We start from the raw sequence: 21,628 nt of genomic DNA, 5'->3' as shown, positions 1-21,628 counted from the left end.
AGAAACAAGATTCTTTGTGCCAGCTTAGATTGAGTTTTGAATTATGCATGTGCTTAACTGGCTGTTTATGATGCAGCCAGGGTTGTATAAAAAGTGGGTCAGTGTTCTGCTGGGATCTTTTCATCAGTCTCCCAGTGTGCCTCAATGGAAAGAACAAGACAAATGTTCACCCACACGCACAATACGTATTCACACATGCATATCAAACACCCACAAGAGGGCATAGGGGTGTTGTGTATTGGCAGACAGCTTAAAGTTAAAAAGTTTGTTGAGTGTAGCCTAATTTGATAGAATACTTCATTCCAAATCAATGTGCAGAGCCAACTAGAAGTGAACCATTCGTAGGTTGATTTCCCCAAAAAAGTAAACATTCTGTACGTTAAAATGCGCAGTTATAATCAAGCTCAATGGGTTTGAGTAGTTGAATTACAGTCTTCATTTGTTTGTCCAAGTATACATGCACACAACGCCAAGGCCAACTGTGATCCGATTAACATGTATCCACAGTGAACTACGTCGAGCTATAAGTTTAAACCTACAACTTGTCAGTTACCAGCTCAAAACTTTTAACCACTGCAACAATGATTTAACAAAGCATACTCGCTTCACTTTGATAAAAAAATAAAATTAAATAAAAAATTAAAACAAAAGGCTAAAGAAAGGCTAAGTTTCCATTGGAGCTTTGTAGACCAATTCTTTTGTTCACTTCACTATCGGTTCCACATTATGACGGCAGGATTTAAGAGACCTTTGAAGTAACAGTTGGAGTCGTTCCCACCAGCTAGAGGCTCATACATCTTCATCCCGGCAGCCCTGAGAAATGTTGAGCCAATCGATACAGCTGCAGAAACACAGAGACTCACCAGAACCAATTATAGACCAACATCCTCTAGGTTACGTAATGCCTCACATCCGTTGGAGGACAGGAGTCATAAAACTCCATTTAAAACAGCCCCACTCTGTCCACATCTAATTTACCAATGTGTGTTTAATAGACCTTATTCAAAGCAACTTGCAGGACACTAAATTGCAGGGACAGTCCTCAATGGAATAACTCAAGATCAAGTGTCTTACACAAAAGGCACAAAGGTAATAGTTCATAGATTGTCCCTTATGGGTTTTGAACCTACAACCTTTTGGTTTTCAGCCAAGAACTTTCACCAAAGAAAGTCCTATGGATAAATGACGACAGAAGTCTAATTTTGGGTGAACTATACTTATGCTGGTTCAAGAACCCCTCCTGAGCAAGCTACTATCTAATTAAGTGTCTCCAACAAAAGGAATCAGAGAGGGCTGGTCAGAGCAATTACATAAAATAAAAAAAAAAAATCAGTTTCTTTATAGTCACAGGCTTGGTTTAAAAGGCTGGGATAAACAGAGCTGTTATGCACTGGGTGTGTCCCGGGCGAACACTTAAGAGGAGCGAAGCAGAACAAGCTTACAGATGCCAAAACCACAAAGCCGCACGTTAGTCTCGTTGCGTAACCACGGTACCAGAATTTCAGCAGTCTGTACTGAAACCAGTGAAATTTCAAGGTTCTCGATACCAATTTCGATACCACAGAAAAATTTGCTAATATGATAATGTGCTATTGAACACTCCTTTAGCCCAAAGTTAAATTTCAATGTAAATAATCAATTAAAAGATAAGCATGTTTCCTTCAAGTGTTTAACACTTGTTTGCTTTTAAGCAAGGCTCTACTGAAATCGGTTTTATTTTTTCCCCAAATCCTTTTTCCCTTTTTTTTATTTTTTTTCCAGAATTCCATGTTTTAATTTAATTTCATTACCAAATGGTGTCTAATCAATTTTCCCTTAAACTTTTAACAAGTAAAAAAATTACTTAACATACCATTGCATTTAACAAACTTTCAGTTCAAAAGTGCTCTTGCTCTTGATATATTGCTTAATTTTTATTACAATCATTATTCATTAATCATTATAATTTATCATCATTTTTACAGTGAGGATTACATTTTACTATACAGTTATAAATTTCAGGCGTTTAGCTTTTATTATGAATCATGCTTTTATTTTGACGTGTATTTTCGATGGAAGTTTAACTTAAGACATATCACGATTCTAAATTGATTAGTTGTGCATTTCAATGTAAAAGAAGCATAACGAGCCCACTTCAAGCACTGGTTCTAAGATAAAGTACAGCAGGAAGCTCTGCACTTTTTGCACATAAACACTAATGTCCAATGGAGATAAATGAAAGATGATTGTGAAAGATCACAATATATCAGTTGAGTCGCAACACAAAGAATCATGATGCTATCATAATATTATCATTAAATCGCAACTCTGGTATCAATATAATATCGTATTGTCAAGTTCCTGTTGATTACCACCCCTACTCAGTATATGATCAGCCAGATGTTAAAAGGTAAACTACTTTGATGAAATAATGCAGGATGTTCATAAACAATTGAGTGAAAGAACACAATATTTAAAGCTGAAGTATGTAACTATTTCCATGTTAAAATATTTTTCCTATCCCAGCTTAGTATGGGGATACAAATAGAAGCCACTCAAAGGTTAATTTTCTCAAAAAACTTAAGCACTCTAAGGCGCTATGAAAATCCTCTGTTTTAAGTGACCCATCTATTCAAACACAATGACATTGACTCCACAAATGGTGTGAATTGGGGACGGGACTCTGTCTGTTTGCCCAACGACAGACGGGGTGTATTTAGAAAGCAGTTTTAAAAACTACATTTTTGCAATTCCATTTGGTGGTGCAGAAACTACATCAGTTTTAACAGTTTTGTTGCAATGCACTAAAAGTAAATGCAGTATTACTGAAATACTATTGTACTGCATCCCAGGTATCAATATAATATTGTATCACCAAGTTCCTGCAGATTCCCACCCCTAATCTGTACATTGTGAGCAAGGTCCATTTAGAGAGATGCAAAAAAACTTTTTAGATCTGCCCTTACAGGGCAAAGTAGGACAAGCCAATGTCCTCTGGAAGACTGCCACTGCTTTCCTCTTGGGATTGCCAAATATTTGGCCAGAGAGATTTATTCCTTCCCATTCTTACATAAGAAGTCAACAATGCCAAGTACTGAATCTTTCACCAAAGATTAAAGATCTTCATCCAGACCACTAGAACATCGTCAAACTTGTTGAGTAATGAAACCAGTTCAGTTGAATGGAACTTTCACTGCTACCAAATCATCTGATATTTCAGGTTACTTGCATGTAGTCCTAAAAATATAATGCTTGAAGTCAACAAATTCTGGTCATGTTGTGCATTCCATTATTGGGTGGACACTAGGTTATGCAAGTATCTTTCTAAAAATGACTTCGTATGGGAAAATGCTCTGCCTTTCAACCTAGATCAACATGCAGACGATGTAACCGACAGATGAAGACAGCAAGCCTTTTCTTAGGCAAGATGGATCAAATAGACCATATAGTTCCAGTGTACCGGAAACGTAGGCCCACTCAGACCCAACAACAGACTTGATCGTTTTTGGGTAAACTATCATTTTAAACATATCGCTTCATCTATACAACATCTGTTTGCAGGCGCTTCCTCTAAGGAAAACTTAAACAGGAGTCATTCTCACACAGAGCTTTTCTTTATTGGATGGCATGGCTCATTCATGCCTTGCCATTAGGCACCCCTGCCTCTCATAAACAAAACAACTCCATTTACTTTCTGAATTAACCAATTGCAGAGCATTACATAACTGCATTACCCTGTTTGTCTCTACAAGTGCCATGGTTACGGCAGCCAAGTGGAGAGAGCATTTACAAAGTGCATTTCTTTCTGCATGCAGCTACACCATTGACAACAAAAGACATCTTTGTGGAGAAACAAGGGCTCAATTAACCATCAAGTTGGACGGGATGGTAAACGGAGTGGGAGAAAAGCCATAAGAGGCACGACTAGTAAACGTAGGATTTCGTACACAATAAGTGGTTTCAGGAGCTGGCACACCAGCCGTTTACTTCAGGATGGATGCATGAGCTTGGGTTATTTAGGGATGGCTCACCCATTTACTTACCCATGTCTCTCCAAAACCTGAACAACAGTTTCTGTGAAGCACAAAATGAGATGTTAAGCAGAATGAGCTACTCTTTTATACCATTAAACTGGATGGGGACCAGGGGCTGTCAAGGTCCAGGAAGGACACAAAAAAAAACAACAACAAAAAAAACAATTATGACGAGTGCAATATTCGGAACATTTAGAAGTCACAACATAGCTTTGTGTGAGGAACAGACTCAAGTTTCTATTCAACAGAAATCTTGCTTTTAAAATCTTACTTGACAGCAGCAGTCACCGTTCACTTACACACTCTGGGTGTAACGGTTCAAATTTCTCAGTTCGGTTTGTATCATGGTTTTAGGGTCACGATTTTGGTACGGTTCGGTATTAACCATGTTCAGAAAAAATAAAAATAAGTACAGTAACCATAGTTTTACAACAACTATTTGTTGTAAAAACATAACCACAAAATCAACATGGTTACTGTCATGTTTACAATATATAGTATAAGCATGGTTACTATATGGAAACTACAGCATTACTGTTGTAAAACCATGGTTAATTTTTGTTAGGGTCTTTAAAAAAAAAAAAAAAAAAAAAAACTTTATTACTAAATCATTTTAACTTACAGGCACTATTGCGCTACATGCGTCGACAAAATGCATTTCAAACTCTACTGCACATATATTCAATATTCAGAAGTTATACATCACTATAGAAGGAACTTTGCTATTAAAATGGATACGAGGGATGTTGTGACACAGCTCGAGTGTTTTAATCACATGCAGAAATCACATCTTCGTCAGCTGAGTAGGTAAACATATCATTGCCAATGAACACCCCAATCGTTTTAGTTATTGTTTTATGCCTGTCCGAATTAGCACTGAGTGACTGCTTAAAAACAAATGGGAGAGTGCAGTTTCGGCTCATCTGCAGCTTTGTGTGCCCCACGCGCTATCCTTCCCCGGTGATTTCGCCATAAATTATCATATGTTGATGTATTACCAGTATACAGCACTCATGTCGAGCGATGTCTGCAAACAGTACCTGTCTTGTAATTGACTGCAAAAAGAAAATGTTTCCAGACAGGAGACCTGAATAACGCAGGGGGCTTCTCTACCAGTGGCTCGTTTTCTCCACTTGATATTTTCAACTACACACAACGCTTGCAGAACAGTGATGTCATCAAGTTGACCCACGTGAAACAAGCAGAGCGTCCATCTACAGATTCATTCAGGTGCATTAGCAGAGCTTGTAACTGTGCGTGTCTATTTGATGCCTTATTTTCTTCGCAAAACCTTGTGCTCCAGATGCATCAATAAACTTGGTGAACCGCGGTGCAAATGCTTCCTGAACTGTGGGTGGTGAACGTTACACCCTATTACACACAGTATGGACAAGAACAGCTTGGACATTGTTTAAAAGTTACTTTTGTTTTCAATAGAGTTACTTGCCATATATTAAAATCGGATGTGCCAGGTAACATCTTGAGGGAAGCATAAGGTTAAATTCTGGGGCGAAAGTGCTGGACCATAAAACCAGAGTATCATTCATGTGAGATTTACATTGTCACATTTACAGTCTTAAGTACACAATGGAGCAGCACACAAATAGATTGAAAGTGACACTGAACATTAAATCTTGTGCCAAGATAAATGTTTGATCACCTGACAAGCATGGACAAGCCCAAGGTGTGGTTGCAATTTTAATCAGCACTTTTATGCAAAACAGTTGTCAAATAAATCTGAGGTTAATCTCTCGAAGACAACAGTATGTCAGCACAAAAGCATACAACAAATGCCCACAAAAACAGACAAAAGACGTATTGACCAAAAAAAAAAAAAAAAACCCAGAGCATTGCAATTACTACCAAAGGCCAAAGCTAATCTATATCAGAAGTAGGGCTGGGTATTGATACAGATTTCCTGATTCAATTCGATTCACAAGCTCTCGATTCGATTCAATATCGGTTCATATGGGTTTATGCAAGGAATAATTGATGACGGACCATTGAATTATTAAAAAAAATAAATGCACACCCGAGGTGGTAAAGCGGTCATGATGCGCAGCTTATACCACAGTTATTACACCTTATTACATCGTTCAGGGTTTTATCTTAAGACATTTTCTGGTTTTCATCCCTAAAACGCTTGAGTGGAACTACTTTCTTCCGCCACAGTTTCAGCGTCTTGCTCCGATACATCTCAAGCCTTCATTGCTAGTTCGAAAACGTCACTTTAGAACTAACAACGGAGGATAGTTAGGCTTTCCTGGAGCACTTACTGGAGTAATAAGTTAGTGCTTGTGTGTGCACGTGAGTTCGTGTTTTTTTTTTTTTTTTTTTTGAGGGATCGAAAGAAGCTCAGAAACTGAGATATATCACCTGTGGGATTACCTTTATTTGTTGCAGCTCTAGTCAGAAGTAATATCACTTTAAAATTGCCAAGACGCAAGTTTAAGCACTTCTCAGCAGTAGCGAGTGTCGCCATATTTCCGATGTAAACCTTAATTGTTTTTAACCTTTTCTGAAATGCCGGTGACTGACATGACGGCTCTATTTCTCACTCTCGTGAAAGTGTGCGTGTAATGCGTAAATGTATGCGTGTCCACGTGTGCTTATGAGAGCTTGATGTGGAGCGTGAGTGTGTTTTTCCACAGATATTTCAGATAATACAGAAACTGTTGTTTTGATCAAGTTTTGATACAGCTCAAGCCTTCGTTGCTAGTTCAAAAATGTCACGTTAGAACTAGCAATGGAGGATGTGCTGCTTTTCGGTACTGGAGTAACAAGTTAGTGTGCGTGTGCCAAGGAGACGGGGAGGGGTAATGCGGTGCTTTCCATTATAGCTATGTGAGGCTGATTAGGGCAAAATACGTCGAAACAAAGTTTCACTTATTAAAAGTTATTTCGGATAATAGAAACTGTTGTATTGATCAAGTCGCGGGGGGGTATGGCTCTATTTGTTGGTCGCGAATTGAGTCTCCGTGTGTGTGTGTGTGCGCGCGCATCTATGAGCCTGTGTAAGTGCGGGGGAGACGAGGGAGCTTTTCAACCCGTAACTGAAATAAATGTAGGATATTATAGACATTGTCATTCTTATCTGATGTACTTAATGTATTTGTTTTATTTGGCTATTTTGTTGTAGTAGCCTGTAGGGTTCTTCGAAATAAACAATTTGGCGAAGTGATATGGAACCGTTATGCGGTCAAGTCCTGGAACTACTTCATAGCTGTGCGTTTACTTAAAATAACTGCACACCTTAGAACGGCCGTCAACCGCTCAGAATCAAGCATTCAACAGATCTGTGGTATAATTCAGTTACAATGTCCCTTTTGCTTGCATATAAAGAATGCTCTCCCAGCTAATGCTGTTAATTATACAGGGGACCTTTTAACTTGGTACATTAGGAAAATATTAATTTGACCAATTATATTTTATTACTTTTTCATCACTTGTCACATTTTGGCTTTTTAAAAATGAAAATGACATTTTTAAATGTATTCAATCAATAAATAAGATATTATAGACCATTTCAAGAATGTAAACAAAAACCAGATGAATTTGAATGGTCCAAACGTATTTCCCGATCCTTTCAACAAAGTCTCTTTTTCAAGGCAAGCGAGTCCACTCGGTGACCGTTTTTGGAATGCTCTTGGGCAGTTCGGGAAGCTATTTTTCTATGTAAACAAGCATCATGACAATGCAGCTCCTATCTACTTGAATGGGGAAAGAACAAAATCTCCAAACGGTTGGACAAGATTACAATAAAATAACATTTCAAATAAGCAGTCAAATTTTTTTATTCCGACGCGCATGGGGTTGCAAGTTCACCGAGTGGCCCGGCTTCCCTTGCCGTCAGCCATGATGCACACTCCAATCCCCAGCATTGCATCCAACTCACGCCTAGGTTCCAGAGTGCGGGTCCAGCAACACATCCAACTCACACCGGACCCTTCCTGCTCCATTCCTGGACCCGCAAATACGCCAGGAGAAGCACGCTTGTTTTTTTTAAAAGGCAGCGGTGATGAGGCTGTACCTTTTCGCTGATCGTTGGCTGCCGTTGGCCGTTCCAATTTCTCCCATTCATTTTAATAGAAGTGGCCCGTTTCTGCTAAATAGTCTGTTTTGACAAGTAGCAAATGTTCACGGAACAGTGACGTCACTTGACGTCACCAACGTACAGTCCTTGATCTATATTTCATATATTAATTGTTATATTTTTAATTAAATTGCATAAATTTTACCGTTTACAATATTTACATTGATTTGTTGAACACATGCTGAACAAAACCGGTACCCGTCGCTAACCAAAAAAAAAAAGTTTGTTAACAGTGCCTTTAAATGAGTGCATTTTAACTAGAGGAATCGAAAGGCTTCACCTCATTTGTGCGATGCACGATTAGACTTGTTTTTTTTTTAAGTTGTTTTTGATCAAGAACTGACTGTAGAGAACAGAAACGGTATTAAAAGAGACCATATTCAATGACAAATGGGTTGCGTGGATCTCGCCTTGGACACATTAATTGTAACAACTTTTACTCAACACGCTGTGAAAGGATCTCACTGCTGAACACTTCACGGCTAAACTACATAATTAATGGTGAGTGAAATGAAAACATTTACCAGCCAGTTGCCAAATATATTCACTTTAGTCACATAGTGTAAAATTTGTTTGCAAGTGCAAGTATTTCCCCTCATTGTAGTAGAGGGTTGCGCATTGAGTGAAAGATTGATCTTGGGATTTAAGAATTGTTCAAATGAAGATCGCGATTAATTGGAAAAACAATTTTTACCCACCCCAATCAGAAGCACTTAAATACAACACGTTACAGAATGTACATGTGCCCATCAGTGTATGCACAGATGGGGCCATGGGTCACCCAGACTTTCTTCATCTCCATTTCACATGCACGCATAACAGAATCTGTAGCTATGTGCTTGGCCAGGCTGAACTTTTGAGAGTTGTGTTTCTGGGTCAGTGAATAGGGAGGACGGAGTTGAGGGGTCAAATCACATTTGGTAATGACACAGCCATAATGCTCGACTCATTCTGAATACTAACTACATGGTAATAAAAGACTTCATGTTGGTAATGAAAGAAAGGATAAAGCTTTGAGATGGCACTGATATCTCCATGGGAATTTCAAGTCATTTTGAGAAACAGCAGGAGAGCGTCTTGAGCCGTGGTTGAGCTGGGTTGTTGAAAAACAGAGCAGTAGTCACACTGGCACTATTCCACAACTATTTTGGAGTGTCTGGAGACACTTTCATTAATCTTCATATTATCAATTATCTAGCTGAAGCTTTAAACTTTAAAGCTTCAGTCAGATCATTGATCTCATGAAGATTAATATTGTTGAGCAAGTCAGTCAATATATTTATAGCAACTTCCCTGAATAACAGCACATACAGTTTTATGGCAAATTGTTTTGAAGGTAACTCTGCTGGCCCCTTGAGTACTGAGGTTTGTTACCACCACAATAATGCAAAAACACACATTAAGCATGTTCAACCTCACCGTGCGTTGGCAATGTGTTGTCCAAACACTCAAATCTGCTTATGCGTGCTTGTGTAAAGTATGTATATTGCCTAAATAATGACAGAATTTTTATTTTTAAAAGTGAAATGTTCCTTCTAAGTTTAAAGATTGATTGCTTGCACAACACATTGCCAACACGGTCAGGTTGAACATGCTTAACGTGCCTTTTTGCGTTACTGTGGCAGTAACAAACCTCAGAACTGAAGGGGGCGATAGAGTTCCCTTAAACAATTTGCCATAAAACTGTATGTGCTATTATTCAGGCAAGTTGCTATAAACATATTGACTAACTTACTTGCTCAACATTTTTTTTAAACTGTTGCTCCACCATGACAGTAATTTGCTTAAATAAAATTTAAAAATAGAGCACAGCAGCAGACAATTCACACTAACGTCCGCTATAGTGCCCACTGTGGCAACGCTGAGAATGCAACACGTACTTGTGTTATGAATTGTGGTCTGACACATTTTGGAATGCAGTGACTCACAAAATGCGATGCTTCTACTTTCTTGTTTAGGAGTAAGTTTCGGTCTTTGTTCACTCTCGTGCTCCAAACATTTATTCTGTGGAACAAAAAAACCAAAAAATTGTAAACATTTTTAGGTGTGATTTTGACATCGTCGCCATCTTTAATTTGATTCAATCAATGAATTCAATTCGATTTGAAAGTGAATAACGACTTAAATTTTGCTCCATTCTTCACACAAAGCTATCTTATGGCTTCTGAAAAACTGGAATATAGTACACGAGATGTATGGACAACTTTTTGCACTGGTTTTATGGTGGTTTTTTTTCGTCCTTTTTCAAGCTTGACAGCTTTTCGAAATTGTGTGTTTGTGTTCTATGGAAGAAAGGGTGGGTACATAAATAGAAAAGTTTCATTTTTGAGTGAACTATCCTTTAAAAGGAATACTTTGGAACAAAAAATTTGATGACAGTAGAGACCAATACTTGGTTTGAATTAGCTAACACCATTTTGCCGTTCTTCAGGTTACACATGGCAACCCAACCCATTTATCCTTCTGTTATCATCCTTTAAGCATTATACTGTACGGCAACACTAATTAAAAGGAACTGGTTCAATAACAGCACTGGCGACCACTAATAAAACCGCTTTTATAATGGCAACACCATAATCCAACAGGAAGACCCCTTCACAACATAAAATCATCCATTTGCCCCATTCACAAATCCACCACAGCAGATTGCAACCACACACCAGCTGCCAGGAATCCAGAACTTGCTACAAGCAGGTTTTCCTCCATTCTACAAATGTGTGCTTTAAATACGGCACAAAGCTTATGACAGTTTGAAACAGAGTCCCAAATTCAGACCAACAGATTTGGGATTACATTAGTGTGCTGACCATGCTTAACGGCCACTTTAATAGGTACACCTGTACATCTACTTATTCATGTGATTATCTAATCAGCCAATTGTGTGGCAGCAGTGCAGTGTATAAAATCATACAGATAAGGGTCAGGAGCTTCAGTTAATGTTCACATCAACCATCAGAATGGGCAAAATGCGATCTCAGTGATTTAGACTGCGTCATGATTGTTGGTGCCAGATGGGCTGGTTTGAGTATATCTGTAACTGCTGATCTCCTGGGATTTTCAAGCACAACAGTCTCTAGTGTATATAGAAAATGGTGCTAGAAACAAAAAACAACCAATGAGCAGCAGTTCTGTGGGCAAAAACAGCTCGTTGATGACAGAGGTCAAGGGCAGACTGGTTCGAGCTGACAGAAAGGCTATGATAACTCAGATAACCCCTCTGTACAACTGTAGTGAGCAGTAGAGCATCTCAGAATGCACAACATGTCGAACCTCAAGGAGGATGGGCTCCAACCAGACGTTGCGCTAGAAGAAATATTTATCTGGTCACTTTGACGGACTGAGTTTCCGTCATTGTCTATTTTCATCCATCATACTGGTTTTAATTTTATAAGTACTACATTCAGGGGCATAGCATCCATTATAATACATGAGTGGACAGGCTTAATTATATTTTTGACTCCAAGCGCACGTCAGTCTCTAGAATTTACTCAGAATGGTGCCAAAAACAAAAAAACATCCAGTGAGCAGCAGTTCTGTGGACAGAAATGCCTTGCTGATGAGAGAGAGAGAGAGAGAGAAAAAATCAACAAAGAATGGCCAGACTGGTTAGAACTAACAAAGACTACGGTAACGCCGATAAACACTCTGGAAAAATTGTGGTGAAGGTTTGGGTTGGTTGAGAAGGGTTGGTGCTGTTTTGGTGGCACGAGGGGGACCTAGACAATATTAGACAGGTGGTTTTAATGTTGTGGCTGGCTGGCACGCATGCACAAATCTGATTGGACGAGACCTTCCATGAGTACGGATGGTCTCACTCCATCAGCATGTAAATGTACTGGTTGTTGAGCACAGCAATTTTGAGCATTATGCTATAGATGCATGATAATTGTTTACCATAAACAATCCATCCTGACATCAGGATTAAACAGTCACATCTTGGAAAAATAGGCTTGCATTTTTTTTTTTTCCATTACCCGGTTTATTTAGCTGACTGAAGTAGTTACAATCACATTACAAAACCCTCTGAGCCACAACAGTAGAGAATAATTCATGCTGTGCTAAATCAGATTAGAGCATAGCGTGCAGGAAGTGAGGCAGTGTGAGGAATGTTGGGAAAAATGAGGCAAAATATACTGTATTTTGGCCAAGCTAAAAAAATAAAAAAAATAAAAAAAAAAAACAGCTCATTGGCATGACATGCCCCATTTTTGTTTTTTTGGGAGTCAAAAAAAGCATGTGTTTCTTTGAGACAGATGGAGAAAATGTCTCTGAAGTGCGAGTGTGTGGATTAATTAATTTGGGTTCCGACATGGAATAAGGCGTTTATTATTCAACTTTCAATATCAATGCAAGCCACAACCCTGCTCAGGTGACTGACACAAACAGGGCAGGAGAACTACACTTACATGTGGGTGTCTTACCTGAAGGGGAGATAGGAGGCATTAGAGCCAGAGATAAGGGCTCTGTAGGCTTCCTCTGGTGTTTTCTTTAGGTAAATTACCTAAGAAAGGAACAAGAGAAACAGGAAATTAGATCAGTCTACAACCAATGCAGTTCCCAGAATTGAGCTGGAAATGGAGGATGTTTTACCAAGTAAAGAAACAGACAATATACTGTAAAACTAAATTCACAACCCATTTACTGCTGTAATATGATGTGTTTGAGTGAAACATTCGTGGAGTATGTACTAAGGAAAGGTATAGAGTCAATCTGTATTTTTATACTGACATTTTCCCTCTAGGATTAGGAAGGGAGAATCATTTTAGTGACAGTTTATTCACATGGTTCATTTCAATGAACTGGTAGAAATACATTATTTCGTCATCATTCAAGCGTTTACAAACGTCCCCGAGCAGCATTTTATAGGGCTGGTTAAAAATATAGTTCCCGACGTTGATTCATAAAATTCAAAGATTGCTCTTTTAAAGTTTAGGTTGATTACTATATCGGTTACATAAATAGTAATTGAATTGCATAGTTTGGGCCCTGTTCATTTTTTTAATGAATACTTTTGTAATGTACAAAGTTAAGGCCCTGGTACACTCACTGCTAAGTGCTTCTTCATTCTTCACCAGTCACACCACTGGGGGAGGGGTTTAGAGGAGTATTTAAATGAGAACGCTCAAGATTACAGAGTAGAATTCACACAAGATCAGTTAAAAAAAAAAAAAAAAAAAAGCTGTTTTAACTAGTCGATGATGATTTAAAGCAGAGACGTTAACGAGACTTTCAACTGAAGTCCGAGTCAAGTCTGAAGTCTCTGATGGATAAGTCTGAGTAAAGTCTACAGTCTTTTATCGCAAGTCCGAGTCTCAAGTCACGAAACATTACATCTTTCACTACATTTTTTTTTTTTAATTTGTATTCATTTACTTTATTTCACATAAAAATCCTATTTGCAAAAATGCACTGCACAGCCAAGAGTAAATACTGAAATTTCTGAGAAACTTTTACAATAATTCTACCAATAATCCACTGGTTGCATCGAAATAAGGGCTTTTATTGGTAATTGTGTTTGACCAGTAAAATGTATTGTTTGTGAGTCTGAAAGCTTTTTTAATTTTTATTTATTTGTAAAATAGGACAAAAAAATGTATCAGGAATATTAAGGCAGTGATTGAGGGGTTATACATGATTCACATTAAGTGACCTTACAACAGCACTAATGACTTCTAATATCATTCCGTTTATTACCATTTATTATTTTTAAGCTTATTCTTACTAGTACCCCATTAATAATTATTTTACACCTTGTATTATTATTAGTAGTAGTAGTAGTAAGTGTCATATATTGCAGATCATGTACGTTTATGCATGTACACATGCACCCACAACCATATAAAAGCGTTATCTTGTTTTTCATTTACTTGTATTTGGAATAACACAAATGTTTAAACAAAGCAAATATGTAGCACGGTGTATTTCATGAGCAAACCAGAGCACGGACTAAAACTGAATAGGATCAGAGGGGCATTCAGTGAACCACCACAAACGGCGTGCGGACCTCACAGCTCGTTGTCATGACAATCAGGGCGCCTCTGATGATTCTCGGCTGCTCTCATCTCGCAACCGATTAGCACCAAAAATCTCAAGAGAAATGCAACTACCGAACGCAATACAGATGTGCAAAAACTCAACAATAAAACAACTTACTGCTCACTTTATGGGTGTGTATGAAGTTATGTATAGATGACGGTGGCAGGCAAGTGCTCTGCTGTTCGCGTTTCTATAGATTCCACTATTCAAAGAACGCGCATCTCTTTACTTTTGTCAACCGTTGAGTCTCGGATTTATTTAAAAATAAATTCTGTGACTACCACCCCTGGAGTCGCGAGTTCGAATCCAGGGTGTGCCGAGTGACTCCAGCCAGGCCTCCTAAGCAACCAAATTGGCCCGGTTGCTAGGGAGGGTACAGTCACATGGGGTAACCTCCCCATGGTCGCGATTAGTGGTTCTTGCTCTCAATGGGGCACGTGGCAAGTTGTGCGTGGATTGCGGAGAGTAGCACGAGCCTCCACATGCGGAGTCTCCGCGATGTCATGCACAACGAGCCACATAAGATGTGCGGATTGACAGTCTCAGAAGCGGATGCAACTGAGACTTGTCCTCCGCCACCCGAATTGAGGTGAATAACCGCACCACCACGAGGACCTACTAAGTAGTGGGAATAGGGCATTCCAAACTGGGAGAAAACGGGATACAAATAATTTAAAAAAAAAAAAAAAAAAACACAACAACTGTAAATGGGGTCTTTCACCATCACTTCCAAGTGTGTGCTCTGCTGGGTTTTGTGTGTGTGTGGTGTGTGTGGTGTGTGTGTGTGTGTGGGGGGGAGCTCAGTTGAGAGCTGCATGGCCAGATTTTGTTCTAAATTAAGTCACACCAGTTCAATCTTCAATTTCGTATGAAGGGTGCCAGGGTCTTTAGAAGGTTGCCTGTATAAATTTACAGCATAAGCTGAGAAAGAATCTCTTACATTTGTAAGCAAAACTAACCAACTAAAATATACCCAAATGAATCAGAAGTCAAATCTTTTTTTTAAATCCCCTTTTCTTCCAACTTGGAATGCCCAATTCCCACTACTTAGTAGGTCCTCGTGGTGGCGCAGTTACTCACCTCAATCCGGGTGGCAGAGGACAAGTCTCAGTTGCCTCCGCTTCTGAGACCGCCAATCCACGCTCCTTATCATGTGGCTCGTTGTGCATGACACCGCAGACACTCCCAGCATGTGGAGGCTAGTGCTATTCTCCGCGATCCATGCACAACTTAACGAGTGACAACCACTAATTGCAGTCAAGAGAATTGACAACAAATCTGCTTGAATGAACTACTGTAAAAGGAGGAACAATTTGTTCATGAATCGGACATCAGTACTTCCCAACCTTCTATTTAACCCATTTTGCAATCTATGTCTATGTCCCTCTTTCTCCAACAAACAAACTCTCAGGAAAATTGTTATGGCAGAATGTGTCACACATATGAGATGCTGAGGCTCAGCACAATAGGGGCCTTCTCAAGTTGGGACGACTTGTCACGGCACAGTGCGGTCACCACACACAGACTTGAAGTTACGAATTTAAGTGGTCATCTATTCCATTCAGCCATGCTAATCCCTCTCAATGACATCATAAATAGAAAGAACTCTACAATAGGGGCTCTGCTCTCCTTCCCCCCTCCCCACCCCAATCAACATTTCAACAGCTTGATGTAAGAATACAGCATGGCAGTGTCAAAATCAAACAAGAATAAGAAACCAAGAGAACCAGGTTTCAGCTCAGCACATAGTGAATAACACACAGGAAATGGCCCTCAAGCACTTTAATGTTAGGGTATACTTCGTTTTTCTGTGTGGTGTTCAGTCTTGCTCACAATCAAGCACTCATCCTTTCAAAGCATACTCATTTGACTACGAGCCCCTATGGACGCGTTTGACGCATGCGCACTACGACTGCTTTGTGATACTCTTTTAGCACAGTCAATGCAAGCATGCGCAGATGACACAAAATTTTTTTTGGAAAAAAATAAATATATAAATAAAAATAATAGGCTGTACGCGGTGCGTGCATGTACAGTGCTGATGATGAAATTTGCATCAACCAAACTGTGCGCAAGACGTACCGGCACACGGAAATTCGAAATATACTTTGGCCATAAAATGTCTTGACAATAGATTGAAATCTTCACTCGAGGGATAAACCTTACAATAAAAGCAGTAACATTTCACCCCAAAAAACAAAAGCATGAAAAATTATATTTTGTACAATGAGAATGAAGCCTATTTTAATGAGCATTAAGATTTTTTTTTATTTTTTTTTTAAATGGCATTTTTGAGAATTTGGTAGAAAAAGTAGTGATTCATTGTCATTACCATAATTTACAGATTTTTTTTTCCTCTCTCTTTGCATTTATTTTTTTATTCTTTGATTATTCTCATTAGATTCACTTTTATTGTATTGCATTACCTTGTATTACAGTAAAAAATTAGCTGACAGATTTTTTTTTTATTGTACAACAAAATACTTCTAGAATGTATAAATACTTCACAGAACTAAATATATCAAATCAATTTAGATACACGTTATAATAAATATATTATTAAGAAAAACTGATGTAATACCTTCACCTTAGCAATGAGAAAGATTTATTTATTTTAATGTTTTGTATTACAATAATGACAATTTAGGGGGGAGGGGTGTGTTTAATTTGAAAAAAAAAATAATTGCAACAAAATAAAAAATCTCGATGTGATAAATGCATTATGTTAATGCTACACATTTGATGCTTCATTGTCTTTATGCTAAATATTTCTCTTTTTTTGACTTTGGGGAAAGAAAATTGATATTCTTGATGTGTTTCGTGAGATTCACCTTGAGATGCTGTTTGTCCCAACAGCCTATTTCAAACAGACTTCATAAGGATTGTGGCTGGTGGAGAGCTAGAACTCAAGAGGTCAAGTGACCGTGTTTATGAAGGCTATATCCGTTCAGCAGGAGACAAGAGCCATGTAATTTCTGCACAAGCTCATGAAATATGCACCAAATGAACAATTAGCCGAACAGTTCTGCAGATTAAGTTCCATTCTGTGAGAAGGGTCAGCACTTGTTTTGTGTTGTTCCCTACTGTCCCATGTGACCGAGAATAACTGTGGAATCTCTTGGCCCAGCTGTTACACCAGTACAAATATTCTCCTTCACATGGTAAAACAGGGTTATCTAATGCTGGATAGATCAGCAGCAAACATCTGCTGTAGGCGGAGGAGTACGTGAAGGTTCAGTCGTCCCACACAAGCGTGGCTCATAAAAACCTACTTATAGAAGATTAACTGAAAGATAAAAACCATTACATTGAAAGCACAGCTATGCACACGGAGCGATGGGCAGGGCCAGAAGTAATCTGTGCGTGTAGAACTCCAGAGAAAAGATAATGGTTGTTTTTACTTGGAACCTCATTGTTGGAGATCATAGTAGTAAGTCCATCTTGAGAACAGTACTGGATTTATAGGTGGGCATACTCGATCTCATGGCAGGTCTCAAGAGATTTGTTTTTTTGAAGGTAGCTAAATTGAGTTTCCATTTAAAACATTGTTAAATTAAGAGCAGGATCAAGGTTCAGGCTAAATTTACCCACATAAGGTAAAAGTGGACATTCCTGGTAGACTGCAGTGGAGGACTTTGAGGATGTCTCTCAATTTGAAGGTTCTTTGAAGGATAATTACAAATGAAAGACCAGGATCTCAAGTAACGCAAATTTTCGCTGGATCTTTAAGATTTCCTATCTAAAGTCTTAAAGAAATATTCTGGGTTCAATACAAGTTAAGCTCAATCAACAGTGTTTGTAGCATAATGTTGATTACCACAAAAATAATTTTGACTGGTCCCTTTTCTTATATATTTTACACATACATTTTTTTTTTTTTTTTTAAAATTAAGGAGGCACTTACAATGGAAGTGAAGCGGGCCAATTTCTAGAGGGTTTACACACAGAAATGAGAAGCTACAATTTCATTAAAGCACTTGATTCTTTTATTAATGCTTGTGTATTATTTGAGCTGTAAAGTTGTGTAAAAATCGTCATTTTACGGTTTATAGCGTTACGTCGACATAGCTAATTAAATTAATTGATAAAACTGGATCAAACTTTACACAGAAAAGGTTAGTAAGTGATTATACCATACTAAAATGTCAATGCATATTTTGTCTATGTCTTGTGGGTATATTTTTGAAACAGTGATTATTATTTGACCTTTTCACTTCCATTTTAAGTGCCTCACTGTAACCCAGATTTTTGCTTTTTCTTTTTAAGGAGGGACGAGTCAAAATTAAATTTGTGGTAATCAACATTATGCTATGAATGTTATCGTTTGAGCTCAACTTGTATTGAACACGAAATACTTAAGATGCCACAAGTTCTACTTTCTAAATGAAACCGTCATGGTTAGGATTCTAGAGTAAGGGGTCATTCAGACCAAATGCGTTTTGAGCGGAAAAAGCTACACACAGCACAACGGATAGAATGGGTCTGCGTCTCGAGACAAGTTTTTAAAACATTTAAAAAGTTCTTTTTAATTTGACAAGGCTTATTGAAAAAGGTGCCAAAAAGGTGCAAAACGTTCAAAGACGTCTGGCTAGCGTGTGTTTGCATTGAAAAACAATTGCAAAACAGTACTGATGTATACAAAAATGCTGCGTTTTTGCTGCAGTGCAAAACAGCATGACCACTTTAGTCCAATTTGAGAACAAATTACTCTTAAAAGCAAGTTCTTGTAATGATTTTTTTACAAATCCTTCAGAGCGGTCCTTTATCTTTGGACATACAGAGCCCGGTCATCGAATGAATGAGATGTCAAGGTCTTCGACAACGATGGATGAACGCCGAATCAACGCCTCATTGATTGGATGATTATGACATTGCATAGTTAGATTGTTTGTTGTATTGACTATATGAATTTAGTAGGAAACCGATTTAGCTTATGAGTGGGGAACAAAAAATAAAGTGGTGAGGTGATGAACCTCAGTTACAAACATCCAATATAAGGATTTATGGTGGCACAAAGCCATTGCATCACAGCACACCAGAATCAGATTATGCAAAAAGACAGATTATAATCATGCATGGCCCTCATCCAAAGAAAAGCAAGGGAACATCAGATGAATGCAGAAAAACAATAAGTGGTCCAGGATCAAGCAAAAAAGGATCCTGATATTGAATGGCACCACTGCCACTTTCAGTTCCCTAATATTTCAATTCAAACCTGGATCTCTCCTGTACATTTTAGAGTGGGACTCACATGCACAAAGTGTGCATTTGGCAGAAACACATGAACAATGGCTTCTTTGAAGGACATCGGAGAAGCATCTCATATACCACTACCTCTCTGTGTTTCCATTTAAGACTCATTAATATTTGAGGACAGCAGATTTTTTCACAGAGCTTATTTCATTGTGAGTGACAGTGGCCGTCAATGAGACCACAGGTCTGCACAAACAAAGTGAAAAGATTTGCATGTTTTCAAAAAGGATTAAAATATTTACAGACCAGGTCATGAACATTATGAAAAAAATTGGTGCCATGCCAAAACATTTGTGCCTTAAACATCTCAGAAAGTGGGCAGTCATTTGAAGAAATGGTTTATCAGAATGTTACACTTACCCACATTACAGCAGGCACAAGGGCCTTTTACACGGCATGGCATGCCAACAGTGCCATCCGAGCAATAAATCTGCCCAGCCTGTAAAGTGCCAGGAAGTGGAAGCCTAGAGACGTCCAAAAGCACAATCAGGAGGCAAGCTGGCATCGCTCACATTAAAGTGAGCAACATTTTAGTGAAGGCTGGTTAGATCAGCGTTTCCCAACCTCTTTTAAATGTAGTGGAATGGGACACACTGGCATATGAGCCAGTCAAGTACAAAATTGTGCTGCCACATCGTGGGGATGTACCAGTCTGTCATCAGACTTTTGCTCTCCCTGAGGGGGAGGCTGGAATGAGGATGCTGGTAGACATCTGAGAAGACTTTGTCTGACAAAGCATGCACACAAACATGCCACATATATGAAGATGTTGATGTGACACGTCCCTGACGCCAGCAAATGTGGACGGGGAGTGGGAGGATTGTTGGTTTTGATGCTGACGCATGGAAAAACACAGCTGAGCTGATCATTTGCAGGGCCTTGACAGATTCCGCCCTGGGTGCGATTCTTCAAGGCCAGCAAAAGTAATTGATATGGTTTTCCAGTGACAAAGACGGAAAGAGAAACAGAAGTGACTAACAAGAGGGGACAGGATACTCACAGCATAGGCACCGATGAGCACAGCGGCGTTAGCCCTTTTGCGCTGGTCAAAGCTGGTGTAGTGCACAATCCTCTTTCTGGTCAGTGTAAAAGACTGGAAAGAGAGACATAAAATGTATTACATTGCAAGCAAAGGACAGAAAACACTACAAATACGCAATTAAATGTAAGTGCTTCATTAAATTTGGTTCTCGTTAAAATAGCATATTGCATAGAAATAGCAAATGAAAAATTGCTTTAAGCTTTTAAACTGTTTCCGTTCAAATAATTTACCATAACGAAACTTGCATCAGTCGCTAAGCTTTGTTTGCGCTAAAATAGCATTAACAAAAGATGCAAAAATTGTATATAGTTCAACTTGATTTCCGGTATTCATTAAATATAATTTGAACAAAAACCAATATGAAAATCAAATCATTAAACTTGGTTTGTGTGCAAATATATATAAACAAATAAAAACAACAACATTTGCAAGAAAACAGCATGAAAGATTGCATAATAGCATGCATAGTTAAAACTTGGTATTCATTCAAACAACATTAACCCCAAAAAAAAAATTCTCAATCGTTAAACTTGGTTTGCACTCAAACAGCATATTGCATAAAAATTGCACAAATCATTAAAGTTTGGTTTGCGTTAACTAAAATTACAATCGTTAAACTTGGTTTTGGCTAAAATAGCATAATTACATTAATAGTTCAAACTTGGTTTACCTTACATAAACAAAAACTCCAATCGTTAATTTTGCTTTTGGATAAAACTGCACATCGTTAAAATGTAGTATTTGTTAAAACTACATATTAATTTTGTCTTTGTAAAAATTCTATCAATAATTAAGCTTGGTTTGCACTTAAATAGCATTAAAAAAAAATGAAACAAATTTTGCAAATTGCATGAATCACTAAACTTGATTTTCAATAGAATGTCACAAACAAAAACAAAACTAAAATTGCATCAAATATTAAATTGGATTTAAAAAAAAATAATTAAAAAGCATTTTAATGAAAAAGCAACAAAACTGCCAAAAAAAAAAAAAAAGGGCAATCATAACTATTTCTTTTGATTAAACATCTCAGTCAAGTCACTTCAAACCCATTTACAGTTAACATGACAGGTTAGATGTTTGGGAAATAGGTTATAAGAATCCCGACAACAATGTCAAAGCTTCTGAATAACAGTAACTGTATTGGATCCGAGCTGAAGCCCTCAAAAAAATCTGTTACTATGTCACTCC

The 21,628-nt window shown here is 38.2% G+C and overlaps 1 protein-coding gene across 3 annotated transcripts in view; it reads right to left on the bottom strand.

Annotated features, from left to right (window-relative positions):
• LOC127438927 (dual specificity protein phosphatase CDC14AB-like) overlaps nucleotides 1-21,628 on the bottom strand; it is a 58,048-nt gene that overhangs the window by 30,538 nt on the left and 5,882 nt on the right. For all 3 annotated transcript variants that reach the window (XM_051694832.1, XM_051694833.1, XM_051694831.1), the window contains exons 4-5: nucleotides 20,396-20,488; nucleotides 12,528-12,607 (exon numbers count right to left, since the gene is read on the bottom strand). In XM_051694832.1, the coding sequence (XP_051550792.1) occupies nucleotides 12,528-12,607; nucleotides 20,396-20,488 (173 nt within the window). The remainder of the gene's footprint in view (nucleotides 1-12,527; nucleotides 12,608-20,395; nucleotides 20,489-21,628) is intronic.

The sequence above is a fragment of the Myxocyprinus asiaticus genome, chromosome 50, assembly GCF_019703515.2.
Source record: "Myxocyprinus asiaticus isolate MX2 ecotype Aquarium Trade chromosome 50, UBuf_Myxa_2, whole genome shotgun sequence".
Lineage (NCBI taxonomy): Eukaryota > Metazoa > Chordata > Actinopteri > Cypriniformes > Catostomidae > Myxocyprinus > Myxocyprinus asiaticus.
The sequence above is the reverse complement of the archived record's forward strand: the minus strand, read 5'-3'. Positions and strand labels throughout refer to the sequence as shown.